This window comes from Castor canadensis, chromosome 12 (assembly GCF_047511655.1).
Source record: "Castor canadensis chromosome 12, mCasCan1.hap1v2, whole genome shotgun sequence".
NCBI classification, from domain to species: domain Eukaryota; kingdom Metazoa; phylum Chordata; class Mammalia; order Rodentia; family Castoridae; genus Castor; species Castor canadensis.
This window is the reverse complement of record NC_133397.1, coordinates 26,270,371-26,287,899: the sequence shown is the minus strand read 5'-3', so window position 1 is coordinate 26,287,899 and position 17,529 is coordinate 26,270,371. Positions and strand designations below refer to the sequence as shown.

At 46.2% G+C, this 17,529-nt stretch overlaps 1 protein-coding gene across 7 annotated transcripts in view; it reads left to right on the top strand.

Annotated features, from left to right (window-relative positions):
• The window catches only part of Galnt14 (polypeptide N-acetylgalactosaminyltransferase 14), a 210,108-nt gene that overhangs the window by 132,213 nt on the left and 60,366 nt on the right, over positions 1-17,529 (top strand). For all 7 annotated transcript variants that reach the window (XM_074049447.1, XM_074049444.1, XM_074049449.1 and 4 more), the window contains one exon: positions 1,235-1,404. In XM_074049447.1, coding sequence (XP_073905548.1) covers positions 1,235-1,404 — 170 coding nt within the window. The remainder of the gene's footprint in view (positions 1-1,234; positions 1,405-17,529) is intronic.

The following is a 17,529-nucleotide window of genomic DNA, read 5'->3' as shown; positions in this document are numbered from 1 at the left end:
GCCTCCACTGGGCCTTATTGCTCAGGTGTTGTAAGTGCAGGAAATGAGTCCTGCTCTGAGACAGGATGGGGCTCTCTGCTCTCTTAAGACACTGTCAATGTGAGACTCTTGCATAATGATTGGAGTCAATCACACTTGAGTGAACATCTCATACTTGGTGACAGTGCCAGCCCTCCCATTCCAGGTCAAGACCCCATCAGTAAGTTCTTCCCAGAGACACACATTGGCAGTTTAAATGAATCTGAAAGGTCTGAGCTTCTGTAGATACAGACCGCTATCCCCCAGGGTCAGAGTGGTAACATCCCTTGGGAAGTGGCCACCAAATGCAAGCATCCAGCTTGCCAAGGCCAGAAAGCTGGCTGGACAGAGAGAGAATCTCTGCTGGCTGGGGAGCTGGAGTGAGTTGGGTGGACCAGGTAGCCCTGGCTCTGGTAGGGAGGTAGCTTGTCACTTCCCCTGCTACAGGGTTCCAGGAAGCTGCCTTGGGCTCTGTCACTTGCCTGTGTGCATCCTCAGGCCAGTGGCTTTTCTAGAGCTCCATCTTTCCTACTCAGCCCAGAGGGTTTGGGTATGTATGAAATGAGCTCATGAACATAGAAAGGACCACCCACGATCTAAAGTCCTGTGTCCACATAAGTACACAGCTCATTACTTGCTCTCCCATTAGTGCCTCCTAAAAATAGTCACAGGTTCTTGGGTTGGAGGAAGAAAGGACTGGGGTGTCTGGTGGGTCACACCCCATTACAGATGTATCACCTACTTCCAATATCTGCCTTTCCCACAGCAGACAAGGAGAAAATGACAGTCATGGCATACTTGCTCTGTGCCTGTCACTGAGCCAGATGTTCTCAAATTGCCCTGGAGAGATGGTCTCTTGGGTGAGGATACCATCATTCAAGTCCCAGTCCTGCCACTTCTAATTGTGGATCTTGGGCAAGATCCTATCAAGGCTATTTTCTCATCTGTATGATGGTAATATGAGAAATTCGGTGAGAATCCTATGAAACAATGGGAGTCAAGATCCTCAAACAGTGCCTGGTATATAGCAGTCAGTAAATGACAGTGGCTCTTATCACCCTTGTTCTGATAGGTTTTTTAATGTTCTGCCTCGGGCCTCATCTTCAAGCTAGACATTGCCAGATCAATTTTGGTCTCTATGGCTGCACACCATGGATGAACGGGGCTAGAGGAGGCCAGGGGATGTTCTCACAGAGTCTCCATTCATGTTATACAGCCCTCCGATGCTGACTGGGATGACCTATGGGAGCAGTTTGATGAGCGGCGGTACCTGAATGCCAAAAAGTGGCGCATTGGTGACGATCCTTACAAGCTGTATGCTTTCAACCAGAGGGAGAGTGAGCGAATCTCCAGCAATCGGGCTGTCCGGGACACTCGCCATATGAGGTACTTCCTCCTTCTCCCACGCCATTACTCCTGCCCCTCCCCCACCACCAGGATGGATCAACAGTAGGCTTGATTTGGGGGCCCACTGTGTGCCGTGCCCCGTGCCAAGAACTGGGGCAGGCAAACTGCTGGTTTGCTGCCGGTTGAACACAAATGGGGGGATGATGTGGTAATTTACCCCATCTATACTGCTTACTGCTTATTGCTGTGAGCCAACTGAAAGCTCCACTTCCCACTGGGAGGTTGGAGAGGGTGGGAGGCCTACCTCAGAGGGTGCAGCTGCCTCATCACCTAGGAGCAACACTTACTGTGAACTCACAGAGTATTAAAAATGCTGGTTGGAGCTGTTTTTCCCTGACAGATTCCCTCAACCTGGCCTGGCTTTCAGAGTGGGGCAGGATAGGCATAAGAAAGTCACTTTGGTGTCTCTCCTGGCACTGGGAGAGACTTTCTGTGACAGCCCATGAGATGAGAAGCTGAGGGGTCTCTTCACTTGCCATTGGTCCTGCTGTCTGCCTCCTGAGGGACCCATTCACACAGTCTCCCATTCCCTTGGACAGGCCACACCTCTAGTTAGTGACAGAGATCAGACCTGGCACTATATCAAGAGCTTTGTTTCCCAGCAAAAAGAGTTCTTGGTAAAGACACTTCATCTCATTACCAACCATTCTCAAGTGTTGGCAGGCCTTATGCTTTCTGAGGAGGTCCAAGCAAGCAGGTGGGTCCCGACCCCAGCCCTCCTAGAGGAGCCAGAGACCTGTGCAGGTATTTCCTATCTGCTGCATGATGCTGACTTTGAACCAGCTCCAAACGGCAGGCCAGCCACTGAGAGTACATGGGTTTGAGGGCTGTTGGACCAAGAGGCTATAGTACTGACATTGGGTTCTTAGCTTTTTCATTTGTTTGGGTCTGATGAGTTTGTTAATTTCCTGCCTCTGGCCTCATCTTCTAGCTCAGCACTGCCTGAACAAGCCTGGTCTCTGTGCTGGGCACCAAAAGATGGATGGGAGCTAGCATGGGGGAGTAAGAATTTTCATGACTTACAAGACCTTTGATTTCTCTGGTGGTTCTTAAGCTAGTACTATGAAAAGACATGTAGACTCAGTTTCCCCAGTTAGGTTGTACAACTTACACAACATGTACCCCATGGAGGCACTCAGCCAGTCCTTATTAACCACTATCACTCCAAAAAGAACTGGAGTCTTGGTTCCCCCCATGAATACAGCAAGGGCATGAACTGGATGATATTCTGTCTTCTTCTAACTCTAACAGTCTGTCACTTCTCTCCTCAAGATACCATAACACTCTTCCTCAGCAGCAGTGCCTAGCTTCCCCTAAAGCCAGAGGCCAGGGCATAAACCAGTTCTCCTCCCTTCTGTTGGCCCAAAAGCTTCTTAAAGTCAGAATCCCATTCAAATTCCCTAGCCCTTATCCCATTCCTTGCCATCTGAGAGAATTTTACATAAATTTCAGATGTCTGTATTTTCCTGAGCAGAAACTACACATAGAAGAGTAGGCAAGAGGAAGACAGAGGCTGAGAAGTCCCACTGAGTCTCAGGCAGGTGGTCCCTCCTTGTCCTGAGACCATATACTGTGGCTCTGAGGAGGGACACAGGGATGTCTCCTTGCCAGGAAAGCTGTTAGTGAGGGCCCTCCAAGGGATACCCACAACTGCTCCTACCTACAGAAAGGAGGGACCAGGAACTCACTGAGCAGGTAGGCACCTGGGGATACAGAGCAGGACTGATTTCCACACTCTGTTTGTCTCTGACCTTAAAGGCAGAAATTAAAGTTTTACCAGGGAGGACTTGTGGTGGTAAGTAATGAAAAACTGAGCCTGTCCCCAAGGAGCCCAGCTTCTCAGCCAGTCCTGGGCTCTGTATCTACCCAGTAAGTTCTAGCTGCACTCCCAGAGGGGCTGAGAGGATGGAGACAGAATTTACACACCCTTTGGGAAGACAAAAAAGGGGAAAGCTTTTACACCATATATCTGCCTCAGGACAACAACCTTGCCCTGTACTTTCCCTGTCACTGAGAGAATTTTGGGTTCATGGGTGAGGAAACTCACAATCATGGCAAATGGCTGGCACAAGCAGCCATTTTCAGTATCTTTTACTGCATTTATAGCCCCAAGCTAGCACCTCAAGAGGCCACAGTTGGAGCAGACTGCCCCAGGCCAAGTTTGGCTGAGTACTGCCCTCTGCTGGTGTCACCCTTGTGATGATGAGAACTCCAGAGGCTGCCAGCAGAACCCTCAAATGGGCCCTTGGGGCACTACTCTTCTGGCTAGAGGAGCACCCTCTTCCAGCCTTGGCTTCTTAGGGAATTTATGACTATAAGGCTGGACTTACCCGTTAAGTCCTTTATTCCTTCTGTGAGTCCAGGCTCCCTGCTGGGGTCCATAGAGACGGGCTCATTTTTGGGCCGGTGCACCTCAACTCTGACCAGTGTTGGCTGCTAGTGACCAGCATCCTGCCAATCAGGGATTGTTAACAATAGGACTGCTGATGTTTGGGGCTGGATGATATCTTCTTGTGCTCTGTAGGATTTCAGCAGTATCTCTGGCCTCTACTCTTTGAAGACAAAATTGCCATGAGGGTCACTGCTATAAATGTGGCCTTGCTCTTTACCTAAGTTCTCAAAAATGAAACAAATGTGCATTACTAACCCCATCACCAGCAATAGGATGGGGCCAAACCTTCTGGATAAATCTGAGTTAAGCAATGGCATTATTGCCCAGAACGTCAGGACACACATAGACTCTGGGATCAGACTGCCCTGTTTCTGACCTTGGCTGTACTGCTGGTAAGATGGATGAACTTAGTAAGTTCAGCTCAGTTACTTGCCCATACCTCAGTTTCCTTTTTTGAAAACCAGGGATGAAAATAACAATAATGATTCTACCTAATTTGATTTTCATAAGCGTCAAACAAATTTATGTGTAAGGTATTGATCAGCTAGCTACATAGTGAATATTCAAAATTTTTAAATTGTGCTATGACGACAGGCATTGTGGGCAAGTAGATGCTGTAGAGCCTGGAGTGGAAGGGTCTGTTGAAAATCAAGAGATGCTCAGACACAAGGTGCAATCATACCCCACACTGAGGAAGCACCATGATCCAAGAACCAGGAAGAGGCTTGAAGAAGATCTCCAAGTAGTTAGGCGTGGTGACAGGAAGACAAAAGTGGGTGTCCAGGTCAGTCTCAATGCTGGAGAAACGGGAATGTGAGTGAAATCAAACCCCTGTGATGTGGACTGTTAGTTATGAACACTAGTCTTAGCAGTTCTCAATCCAGGCTTCCTATAAGAGGCATGTGGGGAGCTTTTCAAAAAATGCTGATACTCGGACTCCAGTCAGTGGAAGTGTTTCTTTTCTAAGCTCCCCAAGACACTCTAATGAGTAGTGAGGGTTACGGACCACTGCTCCAGGTCAGTGCTTCTCCAACTTAAGTAGGCAAACAAGTGAATCAGCTCAGGATCCTTTATAGTCTGATTCAGTAGGTCTGGGCTGTAGGGCCTGAGATTCTGCATTGCTAACACTCACTCAGACGCCATTGGCCCAGAGACCACACTATGAATAGTAGGGTTCACAACAACAGTTCTCAGAGTCTGGTTCCCTAAACTAGCAGAACAGGAGCCTGCATGTCACTTAGGATCTTGTTAGAGATGCACCCCGTTAGACTTCACCAAGAAAACCTGGGGAATGGAGCCCAATGATCTTGCTTAGCAAGCACTGCAGGTGATTCTGGGGCTCACTCATTTAGAAACCATAGAACATGGGCTTGCTCCTGTGGGTTGCCAGATAAAGTCTATGGGTGGTTTGGTCCAGCTGGAAGGCTCAGAGTTGTACTAAAGACTAAAGGCTTGGAATAAGGCCACTCACCTGCCCATATGCTGCATCCCCCGCCCTCTGTCCAGGTGACATGACTTCTGTCTCTGGCCCTGTAGAGACTGGCCTGTCTGGTTCCTCCTTGCCACTCCCTATCTTCTCCTGGTTCCTTCATCCACAGGGTCCATCTTTCTCGAAATGAGATTACCTGTACCAAGAAGCTGCTTCTACAGGGCCTCTCCTGACCCATGGTCATTGCCCACATTGGACTCTTGGCTTCTTTGTTGAGACCCAGCCTTATTGGTACAGGCTTTGCTCCTGCTGGGCCACTTTTGTGTTCCCATGATGCTTTGCACTAAGGTCTTGTAGGTTATGACATGACTTGCTCTCTGGGGTGAGAAACTACTGCAGTTCCTGGTATGTGATAGAAATTCAGTAACTGTTGAACAAATGAAAAGGAGAGTCAGATTGGAGAGACCATCAGCCATTCTCTCCCACCTGCCCTACATGTAGAGAGGAAAAGAGTAGCTAAAAGAAACCCCCTTCTCATTATCCTTTGACCCTCAGGGGCCTCATGTGAGGAATGCAGAGGGCAGACAGAATAAAAGGAAAAAGGTTTTTTCCCTTAAAAAGTTCTCATTACTGAAAGAGAAGAGTGAATAGCACGTGGGAGGGGTCTAAGCTTATTAAATTTGCTTCCAATTTTCTTACCACAGTGATTGGATTCTGATTTATAGGATGCATTTGGACAGCGCCTGAAACAGAGAACTATTAGCTGAGCATTAGAGCAAGAGCTGCCAAGAGGGTGGTGCTGGGGTGAACTGCCTAGGAATCTGAAGATGCCATGTGATGGGGTGGGCAGGGGGAGGAAGGCGAGACATCTTCACCCAGCAGCGCTGATTGAGTCACCAAATGCACTGTCACTACCTTGGCATCAGGTGATAAGAAAAAACCCCAAGAACCTGTAGGCTTCATTTCTCTGTATGGAATAGAACAGAGTAACCAGTAGCTGGTGTTTTTGTTTTTTGTTTTTTTTTGGTTCTGTGCATGATGGAGCTCCATGTTCCATCAGGAGCATGGCACAAGCAAGTGAGGAATGGAAGAAGATAAAACTGGGGCAGGTTTGAACTCCTTTTCCCAGGGTGTACAGGGCCAATGGGGTGGGCAGGATGATAAAGAAAGTGAGTTTCTACACCATCAGATGGATCCCCGGATCATCTACACTGTAGGGTTAGCAACCTTCCTGTGATCACCCCACCCTATGCGTCTGTTTGACTTGATCTTCAGTCTTGAGGCTGGGATCTGCCACATCCTCTGGGCATGCATGTCTCTATGCAGCCCAGGTCAGAGGAGGGGGGATGCGGGAACAGCAGCCTTTAGCACATCTCATCTCCTCAGCTTTGTTTTCCCTTCTGTGAAATAAGGTGTTGGTGTAGGTAACCTTGCTGCTTTATCATTCTGTGAATCACCATGAAGTTGTGGATCGAGTGTACTTATGCAGTTGATCTTTTTGGTCCAGTAATTACACACATTCACACCACCACCTCCACTACTCCCTTCAACCGAATAGAACAATGGGCCAACTTTTCCTCCTAAATCCTGTAGTTCTGTTAATACCAATGAAAGCCTCAGTTTCCAGGTAACTGCCCAGGTCCTGTAGGGTCACAAACATTATTAAGGCATGGCTATATGTAATATTGGGGGGCAGCAGGAGATAGTGGTGTGCCACACATAACAATTTCAACATAAGGAATAGGCAACTTCTAATTGGGTGAGTCCCAGATTTCCCAGAGGAGCTCTGCTGTTGATAAAACAGAGACAGGTCCACAAACTCTCCTTGTTTCCCAGTTGTCCCATCCCCACCCTGTCACCACATTCTAGTGACAACAGCTAGATTTGCCATCATACCCATTGAACATAAAATATCTGGCAGACAGGAAACCATCAACTGAAGGGACACCCCACAAGGAAATATTTTGATAAAGCAAAAATTCATATTTTTGCTGTTGCCTAGCAATGTCTATTATGGGATTGGTTAGATTGCAGGAGCAGGTGGCAGGGTGGGCTGCATAGAGTTAGAGCTGGGGAAATTTCGTTAGGTCACCTCCCTGGCCTGGCTGGGTCTGATTGCTTCCCTCTGGCATATTCTCCAGGCCTTAGTCCAGTGTAGTGCTAAATGGTTTGAACAGTGGGGTGCCCACTGCTTGCCTGGAGGGAAAATTCCACACTTCGATACATCTCACCAGGAAGACATTTTTCCTCTGCTCCTTTTCATCCCAGGAAATGAAGGAGCAGTGGCCCAGTCTCGGAACACATTTCTCCCTCCTTGTATTTACTCGGTTGGAATGGCTGCCAAAGATCATCATCATTTCTCTCCTTGTGCTCGTCACTTAGCAGTAATAGGATAAAAATCTTAACGGCTGGAATGGCTAAGCATAAAAAATGTTCATATTCCCTCAGAGTCAAGGCTATTCACTAGCTCAGCACAGCGTCAGTGATTCCATGTCAAGGCTGAGGGGAGGGGAGGGGAAACCCATCACAGGCACTTAGCTTTTACAAACAAGCTATCCCTGTCTGCTACTTTCTGGTCCCTCTTGTGTGCCATTTTTCAATACAAGATGTGAGCCCATTGACAGAGGCTCTGAGTAGCTTCATGAGGGATTGTCTCAGAATTCAGGTTGCTCTTGGGATGGAAGGGAACTGGGGGAGGAGATTCTGAACATCCTGGAAGTGGCTGTGCAGTGGAACCAAGTCAGAGGGCCTGGGCAGCTGTTTTCACTACCACTTGCAGTGTCCCAGGCTGTGTTCTTTCCAAATGAGAGGCCACAGTGACTGGGATATCACGTGCCTCTGGATCAGGACTCCTTTCCATTTCTGATCCACTGATTCCTTGAATTCTGGGCCTTCAGGCCCCTCCTGCCACTACCTGGTCTAAGTTTCATAGAGATTTCCCAAAGTGCCAAGTCCTCAGCCTTCAATTTATTATTCAATTTATTATTTCCACATAACAAGTTAGGAATTGGTCTCCACCCCCAAGGAGCTTGTAGGGTAGTGGGAGAAACTGACCAACATGAGACAGATTCCTGATGCTCAAATATGCGTTGCACCAAGGCCATCCCCCACTTGACTCTGTACAGACTTCTTGTTTTGTGTACACCCATCTCCTGCCCTCTCCCAGGTTTTGGTGTGGCTATTTCATTTGCTCATGCCTGCATACATTCATTCAGTCAACACATTTTTGAGCATTTTCCACATGCCAAGTTTGCATTAGGAACTGGTCCCACCCCTGATAGCCATGGCTATTTCTGTCTTGATCATGTAGCAAAGCACAGGACCTAGAAGTTTTTCTGTGAAAAAAGCAAATCAGCATTAGGCTCTCCTGTGCAGGAGAAGAATTTCCACATGAATGGGAGGCTGAGGCTTCTTCAAGAAGATGGCAGTTAGGCTGAAACTGGGGGAGAAATTTAGACATCAGGATTTTACCAGTAGGCATTCCATATTGGGATAAGAGCAAAAAAAAGAGTATCAGGAGGTAGAACAACCATAGTGTTTTACAGGAATAGGTTCAGTTTACTTAGAGTGTGGGATGATGGAAGGGAGAGTGGGAGAGAGCGTTCTGGATTGGAAACTTGGGATCATATTTGCTTTAGGATAAGGAGGGTAGGATTAACTCAGTAAAGGTTGGAATGCTCTCACTCTCACACTGCCATTTCCCCATTGTCATGGCAACACAAGGAGATGCCCTGAGTAACATCTCCCTAACCAAGAACCATAGTGTGGAAGCTCTAGACAGGAGAAGTAAGCCAAAGTGAGATTGAACAAAATGGGTCCAGGTAACTCCCAAAGGGGGAGTAATACCGAGCCCGGCATAGAGGGAACCAGGGTCATCCCCAGAGGAGAGCTTGAGATGGGATCTTGGCTTGAAACACCAGCATCCTCAAGGTGGGGTGGTAGGCCTCACATTGGGGAGTTTGTTCCTAGATGAGGTAAGAGAAGTGAGAAGCAAGCACTGGCATTGGGGTAAAAGGGACCTGTCCTTCATCCACAAATCAAATGCTTGCTTTCATACTGAGCACCAGTGCAGGTGGCTGAGACCTGGCACAATGGCAAGACCAGGGATTAAACTACACACCTAAAGGAGACCCAGGCTCAGAGAGGTTAAAGAACTGGTCCAGATCTCACAGCTAATCCATGCTTGGCTGAAACACTCTAAATCCATATATTTTTTCATTCTGCCTAGATTTAAGCTCCTCTTAGGCCCAAGATTACTGTGTGTGTGTGTGTGTGTGTGTGTGTGTGTGTGTGTGTGTGTGTATTTAACTCATGCTTTGGAGCAAAGAGAAGAGGTGATGCCTAGGTTTCTAGGTTTTCCAATTAAGATACTTTCATAATTATACTTTAACTTTGCCTAAAGGCATAGAATTAATATGTTTCAATTATCTGATGAAACAAAGAGCATCATCTGGTGTCTGTCACTAGACATCCTAACAGGTAGATGACCCAAGGAAAACCTATGTGCCCTTGAAAACTACCAAGTAACCTTGGTTCTCAGAGCAGATTTCCCTTCTTCTCCTCCCTGGGTTTGCCTCCTGGATTTCACCCTGTCTGAGAAATAAGGCAAAGAAAGGAGGTATGGACAGAGATGTGAAAATGTGTTTTGTACAAGAATTGGAAACTGATTTGGATTAAATATTGCCATGAACCATTCATTTTACATATTACTGAGTATAGGATATTAGGACTATATCAGTAAAAAGGCAGACTGAAAATTTGCCTGGTGGATCAGTGATTCTCCTCATGAGCAATCCCCAGGTGGCTAACAGGGAACTCCCTTACTGCCTGCTCCAGATGACTTCTGATGGGAGGCCCATTCCTTGAAGTGGGTCCTGAAAATCTGCCCTGGCCCCTAAGCTTTGGGTTTTAGTAACACCCGGGCTGTTATAGCATCATATTTTTCTGCTCTGAATTATCTTTTAAAATTTTTGTTTTCAGTTTTGCACTTTTAAATGACAGGGTGGGGTAGCCAAGGAGGATTTGCATGCTACATCTGGGCCTTGGGGAGCACAGCTGAGGTGGAGAAACAGCATTGTTCTGCTTGGCTGTAGCTGTTGCCCCTTTCATGACTGCACTGAATTCTTACAGTTCTGTGGCTTCTGAAATCTTCCTATAAGACCAAAATTTGCCCCAAGACCAGATCTCTCTTCCTCTTGCCTTAAGTAAATTTTATATTGAAGTATAACATACCTATAGAAAAAACATACTTCCTAAGTATACAGCTTAAAGAATTCCTCCAAAAAGAACATACCCATATTCTTATGTCAAGAACTTTTCCAGAAAGAATACACCCATATTCCTTTTTTCTGTATTAAGGAAAAGAACATCATTTTCCAGAAAATACCTTTGAGTCTTTGTCCCATTGGTACCTCCCACGAGTAAAAGCAGCATAGCTTCAAACACCATTTGCTTATTTGTGAACTTTATATAAATGAGATTATCCACTATATTCTTGTATGTCTGGTTTTCCTCAAAATTATATGCATGAAATTCAGCCACATTTTGGGAGGTACAGCTTATTCATTCTGATTGGTATATGGTGTTCCTTTATATGAATACATTACAATGTATGTATCTATTCAATTATTAGTACTCATTTGGGTTTTTTCCAGTTTGGGACTTTTATGAATAGAGTTCCTGTGATTAATCTTATTCTTGTGTTTTGGTGAGCTTGCATATGCATGCCTGCAGGGTGTGTTACTCAAGCTTTTATAAACACTGCCCCACCTTACTAGGTGGTTCTGACAGAGTTCCAGTTGCTTCATCTTTGTTATCAATCACTTTGCTATTGTCTGTCTTTTCCATCTTAGCCTTTCTGGTATCTCTTTGTGTTTTACATTTGCTTCTTCCTGATGATCAGTGGAGTTGAGCACCTTTTCATAAGGTTATTGGCCAATTGGATGCCTAATCAAGTGTTTTGCCCTTTCTCCATCTGTCTATGCCCTTAACCCAAGAATCAAGCAGGGAGCCTGACACTTAGTCCTTCCTCAGCAGCTTCCTTCTCTTCTGGGTTTTTTTTTTTTTTTTTTTTTTTGGCATTTTGCCTGGCATTTTGGGCAGCATAATAAAATGAGGGAAGAAAAATCACTGGGTTAAACATCAGAGGATCTGAGTCCTTTCTAAGATAATGCCCACAGCCCCTTTATCTCCCAGGTGGTCCATTTCCACGTAAGTAGGTCAGAGAAGTAACTCAGACATGGTTATTAAGGTCCCTTCCAGCTCTGTCTGCTGGGTTGTACATACTTCTTCCAGTAAGAATGTGTGAGAACTGGCTTAGGAGTGGAATCAGGTTAGAATCTATTTCCAGAAACATGATGCCCTCGTGCTTGGCAGCATCTCCTCCCCCCAAGACAAGGCCCTGGGTTAATCTTTCTGCTCACACACTCCCCTTCCTAACAGGACCTAAGGGCCCTGCAGAATCATTAGCACTGTCTTTTTTTTTCTTGCCACTTTGTCCATTTCCTTGAGCCAGCCCTCCCCACCCATCACATCTTCCACATGTTAGAGGTCATCAGATGCCCCCTAACCTGAGATACAAGTGTGGGCTGGTTTTATATGCCTTCACTTATCATAAAACCCAGGACCTATTAACACAGCAGCAGTAGGGCCATTTGCTCCTGGAGCTGGCACACAGTGGCCAACTACCCACATTTTTCAGTCTAGAATAGGGAGCTAATGTGCAGACTTCTTCCCTTTTAAGCCCAGAGCACTGTCATATGCTATTACCTTTCCCATCAGTGCTTCAAAGAACTATCAGCTTGTGATGCAAGGTGTATGCCTCTGATGCTGAGAAGAAACTTGAAGAAATCCTGAGGTCCCTCCAGGATGAGACCAGGGTACCTGGGGCAATTCCTAAATAAAAGGATGAACCGTACAGTAAGTTCTTAGAATAAGACTACTTCTATTTATGTAGGACTTTACAAAGTGCTTTCTATCTCTTTCTTATTATATCCTTCGTAGTCTTGGGTAAGGGGATCATGGCCATTTCAGGGAAGGAAGCTGTCACGGTTCGAATATGAAATATGCTCCATAGGTTCATGTGCTAAACACTTGGTCTCCATTTGGTGGTGCCATCTTGTTCTGGAAACTTTGGGAGGTGGGGCCTAGCTGGAGGAAGTAGACCCTAGGAGACATGCCTTTGAAGGTTATTCCTGGTACCTCATCCCTTCCTCTCTCTCCTTCCTGTCTGCCATGAGGTGAAGAGCTCTTTGCCACACACTTCTACCACCATGATGTTCTGCTCAAGCACACAGGGCCGAAAAACTATGGACTGAACCCTTGGAAACCATGAGACAAAATAAGTCCTTTGTGTCTTAGGTTGTTTCTGTCAGGTTTTTTTGTTACAGTGATGAGAAAGGTAGCAAATACAGAAGGTAAGGCCCAGGCAAGGGAACTGATTGACTAAGGCAGAGCGAGATGTCCTAACTATGTGAGCTTTATGGTAAAACATCTCTGCCCCTTATGAGTCGGTCCTTAGGTGAGTTACTCAAACTCCTCAGGACTCCATTTCTTCATCTGTAAAGTGGGAATAATAATGACCCCCAGAATGAGGTGAAGTAATTTCATGTGAAATGCTGAGCACCGTCTTTAACACCTGGTAAGTAGTCAGGGACTGTTAGCTGAGGCTGAGTAGTCAAGTTATTTCTAGCATTGGGACAAGCATTCGCATTAAACATGTGATCTTTCTACTGCTCCACAGCTGTGGTTAAAAAACCTCAGTGAAATGGGGCAAAAGGGATAGTCTGGTGGCAGAGAAAGGGATGGTGGATGCAGATGAGCTTGGAGAGGTCCTGCCTCAGCACCTGCTCCCCACCTCTGAGTTGGGGTGCTGTGGCTAACACACATTGGGCTGAGCCGAACACAAAGTGGATGTGTGGGTGTAGGGAACTTGTCAGCAAGCTCCTGACCCAGCCTTCACTCCTGGCACTGAGTGTTCCACTTGCCTGAATGTCAAACTGACTTTAAAAACTGGAAAGCAAAGTAAATGATGAGGCAATTGCAACAGTGTGTCTAGTGAAGTTTGTACTTGAAAGATGCTGAGGAAGGAAGCCAAGGCCAGCAGAAGGAGTGATTTAGGGCCTGGGGCCAGCAAGCACAAAATGTGTTTGACAAGAGATGAAAAGAGCAGGAGAGGAGATGACAGCTGTGGGTGGGAGAAGCTGTGGAAAGGAGGCCTAAGCCCTCCATCGTGACAAACAGTGAGATGGCACAAGGAGAGCCACGTGAGGCCCAAGGTGGCTGAAAACCAGCTGAGAGTGTATCTTCCCTGTGCAGAAGGAAGGCTCTGCTGGAGACCCTGGACCACTGGGCCAGCTGGGTCCCTTTAGGCTACCAAAGGGCAAGGTGTGTAAATGCCCCTGGCAGTTATCCTGAGTGTTGCTGAGGCATAACAGGAACCCCTTATGGTGACTGAAGCTTTTATCATTGCCAAACTGCTCTAACCTCTGACCTGCAATAAGCCTGAAGCAGCCTTCTCCTGCTTTCACTCCTCCTTGTCTCTCTTTGGTTCATAATGCAGATATTTCCTTTACTCCCTACCCAGACTCCCAAACCTGCTTGGGTCACTTCTCCAGACAGCCAACCCCTCTTTCTTCCGACCTCTACTCCCTCCAAGGCCAGTTCCATCCTTTCACTATTTGACCCAAGCCAAAGCCGAGGGGTCATCCATCCTCATCTCTCACCCTTATTGTTCAGTTTTCCCCCTGGATACCTCTCAGCCCCTGCACTTGCTTGCCAAGCTTCACAGCTGTGTTCTCTTGTCCAGGTGACTGTGACAGCCCTGCTGCCCTCTTGCTTGAGGAGCTGCACTGTTCTGTGCTCACACCTTCAAGGCCAAGAGCATTCCATAGGCAGACTCACTACTCCTCATCTGACACCCTTTGCTGACACACTTTGAGTGCTGTCAGCTCACAGCCTTGCAGGTTTCCACGCCCACCTGGAAGGTAAGCTGCGGCTTGTTCACAGACTGTGCTAGAAGGCCAGACCTCCTTATTCTCTGCTGCTCTTTCTGTTTAGAATACTCTCTCATCTCTCAGGAATCCAGATGGAGGATCCCTTTGCTGGGAAAACATCTGTGCCCTTGGGCTTAGTTCAGCCCACACACCCTTCCCCCACACTCTCATGCCCACCTCTTAGCAGCACCCATCACCCTTGCATTGCAAGGATCGGCATAATTTGTGTCTCCCTCCCAAGCTTTGCATAACATGGGCAGGGACACTGGCTTCTCTTTGTGTCTCCAGAGCCCAGCACAATGCCTGGCACTCAGACTCTGTTTACCAGAATCAGCCCCATGAATAAGGGCCCAAAGAATGCTTTTTTGATTCATTCTCAGACTGTCTACTAAAACAGTGTCTGGGAGTGGAGGAGTGGGAATGAATCCTCAGCACAGAGTGAGAAAATCAAATCATGGGGAATTTAAAGCCACCTTCACTCCACGAAGAATTCTCTAGTTCACTCATAAATCCAGGACCATAATCGGCAAACAGTTATTGATCATACTGCTCCCCTGACATGTGCTAGGCACCTTATATATGTTCTCTCAGTTAAGCCTTACAACTGTGCTGTGATCCTGGTTTTAGAGATGAGGAAATTGACTCTTGTAGGTTGAGTAACTTGCTCAGAGGAATATCAAAAAGTAGGAAAGTGGCCCTGCTCACAAGAAGGCAGAGGTTTCCTAGGAAGATGGGCAGCTGTGTGGAAAGAGGCAGCCCAAGAGAAGCTTGTAGAGGAAGTGACTTGAAATGAATGATGCACAGCAGTTACAACTCAGGCCCCTAGAGAAGGGAAGGTGCCAGGACAAGGGAGGCATACGGAGATTGTGACACAGAGCATGACAGAGGGAGGCATGTGGGCTGGTTTGACAGGAACAGAAGGCTCCTGCCAAGGAACTGGAGTGGGGCAGGGCTGGAGAATTAACCTGATGGCAGAAGCATTGGGATACTGGCCAAGGTTTGATTTCTAGTAGCATCTGAAGGTAGGGAGAATCACACAGTGACAGCAGTGTAAAGTTGCTGTGAAAATGGGGAGTAGTGGGGGACTGTAGGCAGTTAGGAAGCTAAATGGCATAGCTGGGCTGCAGGTCAGGCTTGTAGAGGAGAAAGTGAGAACAAAAAGGCATGACAAAGGCAGGTTTGGGGACAGGATTGACTGGGATGGGTTGATGACAGGAAGGTGTGGGAGCCATTGCTTTTACCTACTCTTCAGACCTTCCCAAGCAGCACACTGTTGCAAGTTCCTAGAGAAGAGGTGGAACACTGGCCTCAAGCAGACTGCACCTGAGCTCAGCCCTCCCTGGAATCACAAGCCACAGGACTGATCTTAGGTACTTCCATGTGAAAAAGTTGCCCTCCCCACCCCATAGGCAAAAGAAGAAGTGATTGTTCTTTGAACCTGTACCTAGAAAGCCTGGGAAGTATCAAAGAGGAGACATCATTCTTTAGCAAGTGAGGAATGTACAGCACCATGATCTTCCAGCTTTCTAGAATCTTCTGGCATGCAGTCTTCAAGTAATAAGATGGAGAGAAAAGCCAATATAAAGTAAGGTTTGGGAGTCAGTGAGTTTGCATGTTCTAAGGGACATTGTGACAAAGCTGATGAGACACGGAGTCGGGAGCCAGAGCGTCTAGTTTTTCTCTGAGGCTCTGCTGTTTATTGACTGACCTCGAAGTCTCCTCCACAGCGAGAGAGGAGGAATCCCAGCATCTACCTCGAGAATCACTGTGGAGACTTAGAGCTCTGGGATGACTACCTGAGACAGAGTGAGGATTCAATAAGTGTTATCTGTTATTACTATTGTGCAATGTAATTCAAGCAGAGCTAAAATAAGACATGAGGGAATCTTTTTCAGGAAACATTACAAAACTAAGTCTTGGCCCATCCCTACCTTTGCTGCTCCCAGCCAGTTTCTGCATTTGCTTTTGGAGAACACTGCTTTTGTACACACATATGCATATACACGTGTGCACACATGCACACACACACAGCTCCCATCTGGGTGGGATTGGTACCAACTGACACAGGTCCTGGCACTGTCCAAGAGGAGCTGCTTTTTAGTGTCCAGAGAGCTGCTGATTGTCCTGGGGAGAATGAGCACCCTTCCTCACCGTTTGCACTCAATCGTAGTATCCTATTCACTTCTAAGAGGCAGGTCAATATATGAGACCAAAATTTATTGTCTGGAAAAGCAACATGAGGCTAGTGCTCAGTAAGGTCTAATGCAGCCAGAGGAGTCTGTATTCTCTAAGTCAGGATGTTCTGAGCCCACTTGTACCTATCCGCACAGGCAGCAGAGGTGCCCAAGGAGCAAGACTGGGGTCAGAGATTAGAAAGGTCATCCTGACTTGTGAGCAGCAGTACTAAGAACCCAGGTGTGTCTCCCAGTCCCAGAACAGAGAGCAGGCGCCGTCTTGCCCTCCATGTTATTATTTATGTTGTCTGTTGAGAATGGCAGACAAAGGCACATCATCATTTAGCAGAACAAATTTTTGAACTGTGCTTTCAGATGCTAGTTGGTAAATCAATGCAGGTCTGGTCCATGGAGCTGGGGACAGGGGACAATGAGGGAGATTTCCTTAAAGCTAAATTTTGTAATTTAAAAGGCTATTAATTATTCCGAGATTGTGGCCTTTTCTGGTATTTCAACTCCCATTCTTTTATGAAATGATGATGGTAGAAGATGGGATATTTAAAAAATAGATTTTTTTCCTACAAAATAAAATGTTGCAAACCTAATCAGATTTTATGATTTTTTAATTTTATTTTTACTCATACAAAAGAATCCAACATTTAGAAACCATTGTCTGACACTAATGTTGAAATTTTAAATTGGATTATACACAAATTAAAGCTTAGGACAATGATGGCTAATAGAAATAGATGGGAGGCACCTATGTAATTTAAAAATTTCTAGGATTCATGTGTTAAAAAACAGTTAAAAAGGCAAGTAAAATTAATTTTAATATATTTTATTTACTCCAACATTTCCAAATACTATCATTTCAATATGCAACCAATGTAAAAACAAACTAGTAAAATATTTTTAATGTAAAAAGACTGCTTTTTCATACTAAGTCTTTGAAATCTTGTGTGTGCTTTATACTTACAGCACATCTCCACTCAGACTAGGCACATTTCACATGCTCAACAGCTGCATGTGGCCAGTGGCTAACATACTGGATGGCACCTATGTAGAAGAGAGCTTCTGGGCCATAGTCAAATGGGGTCCAGTCTTTCCTCTGTCATT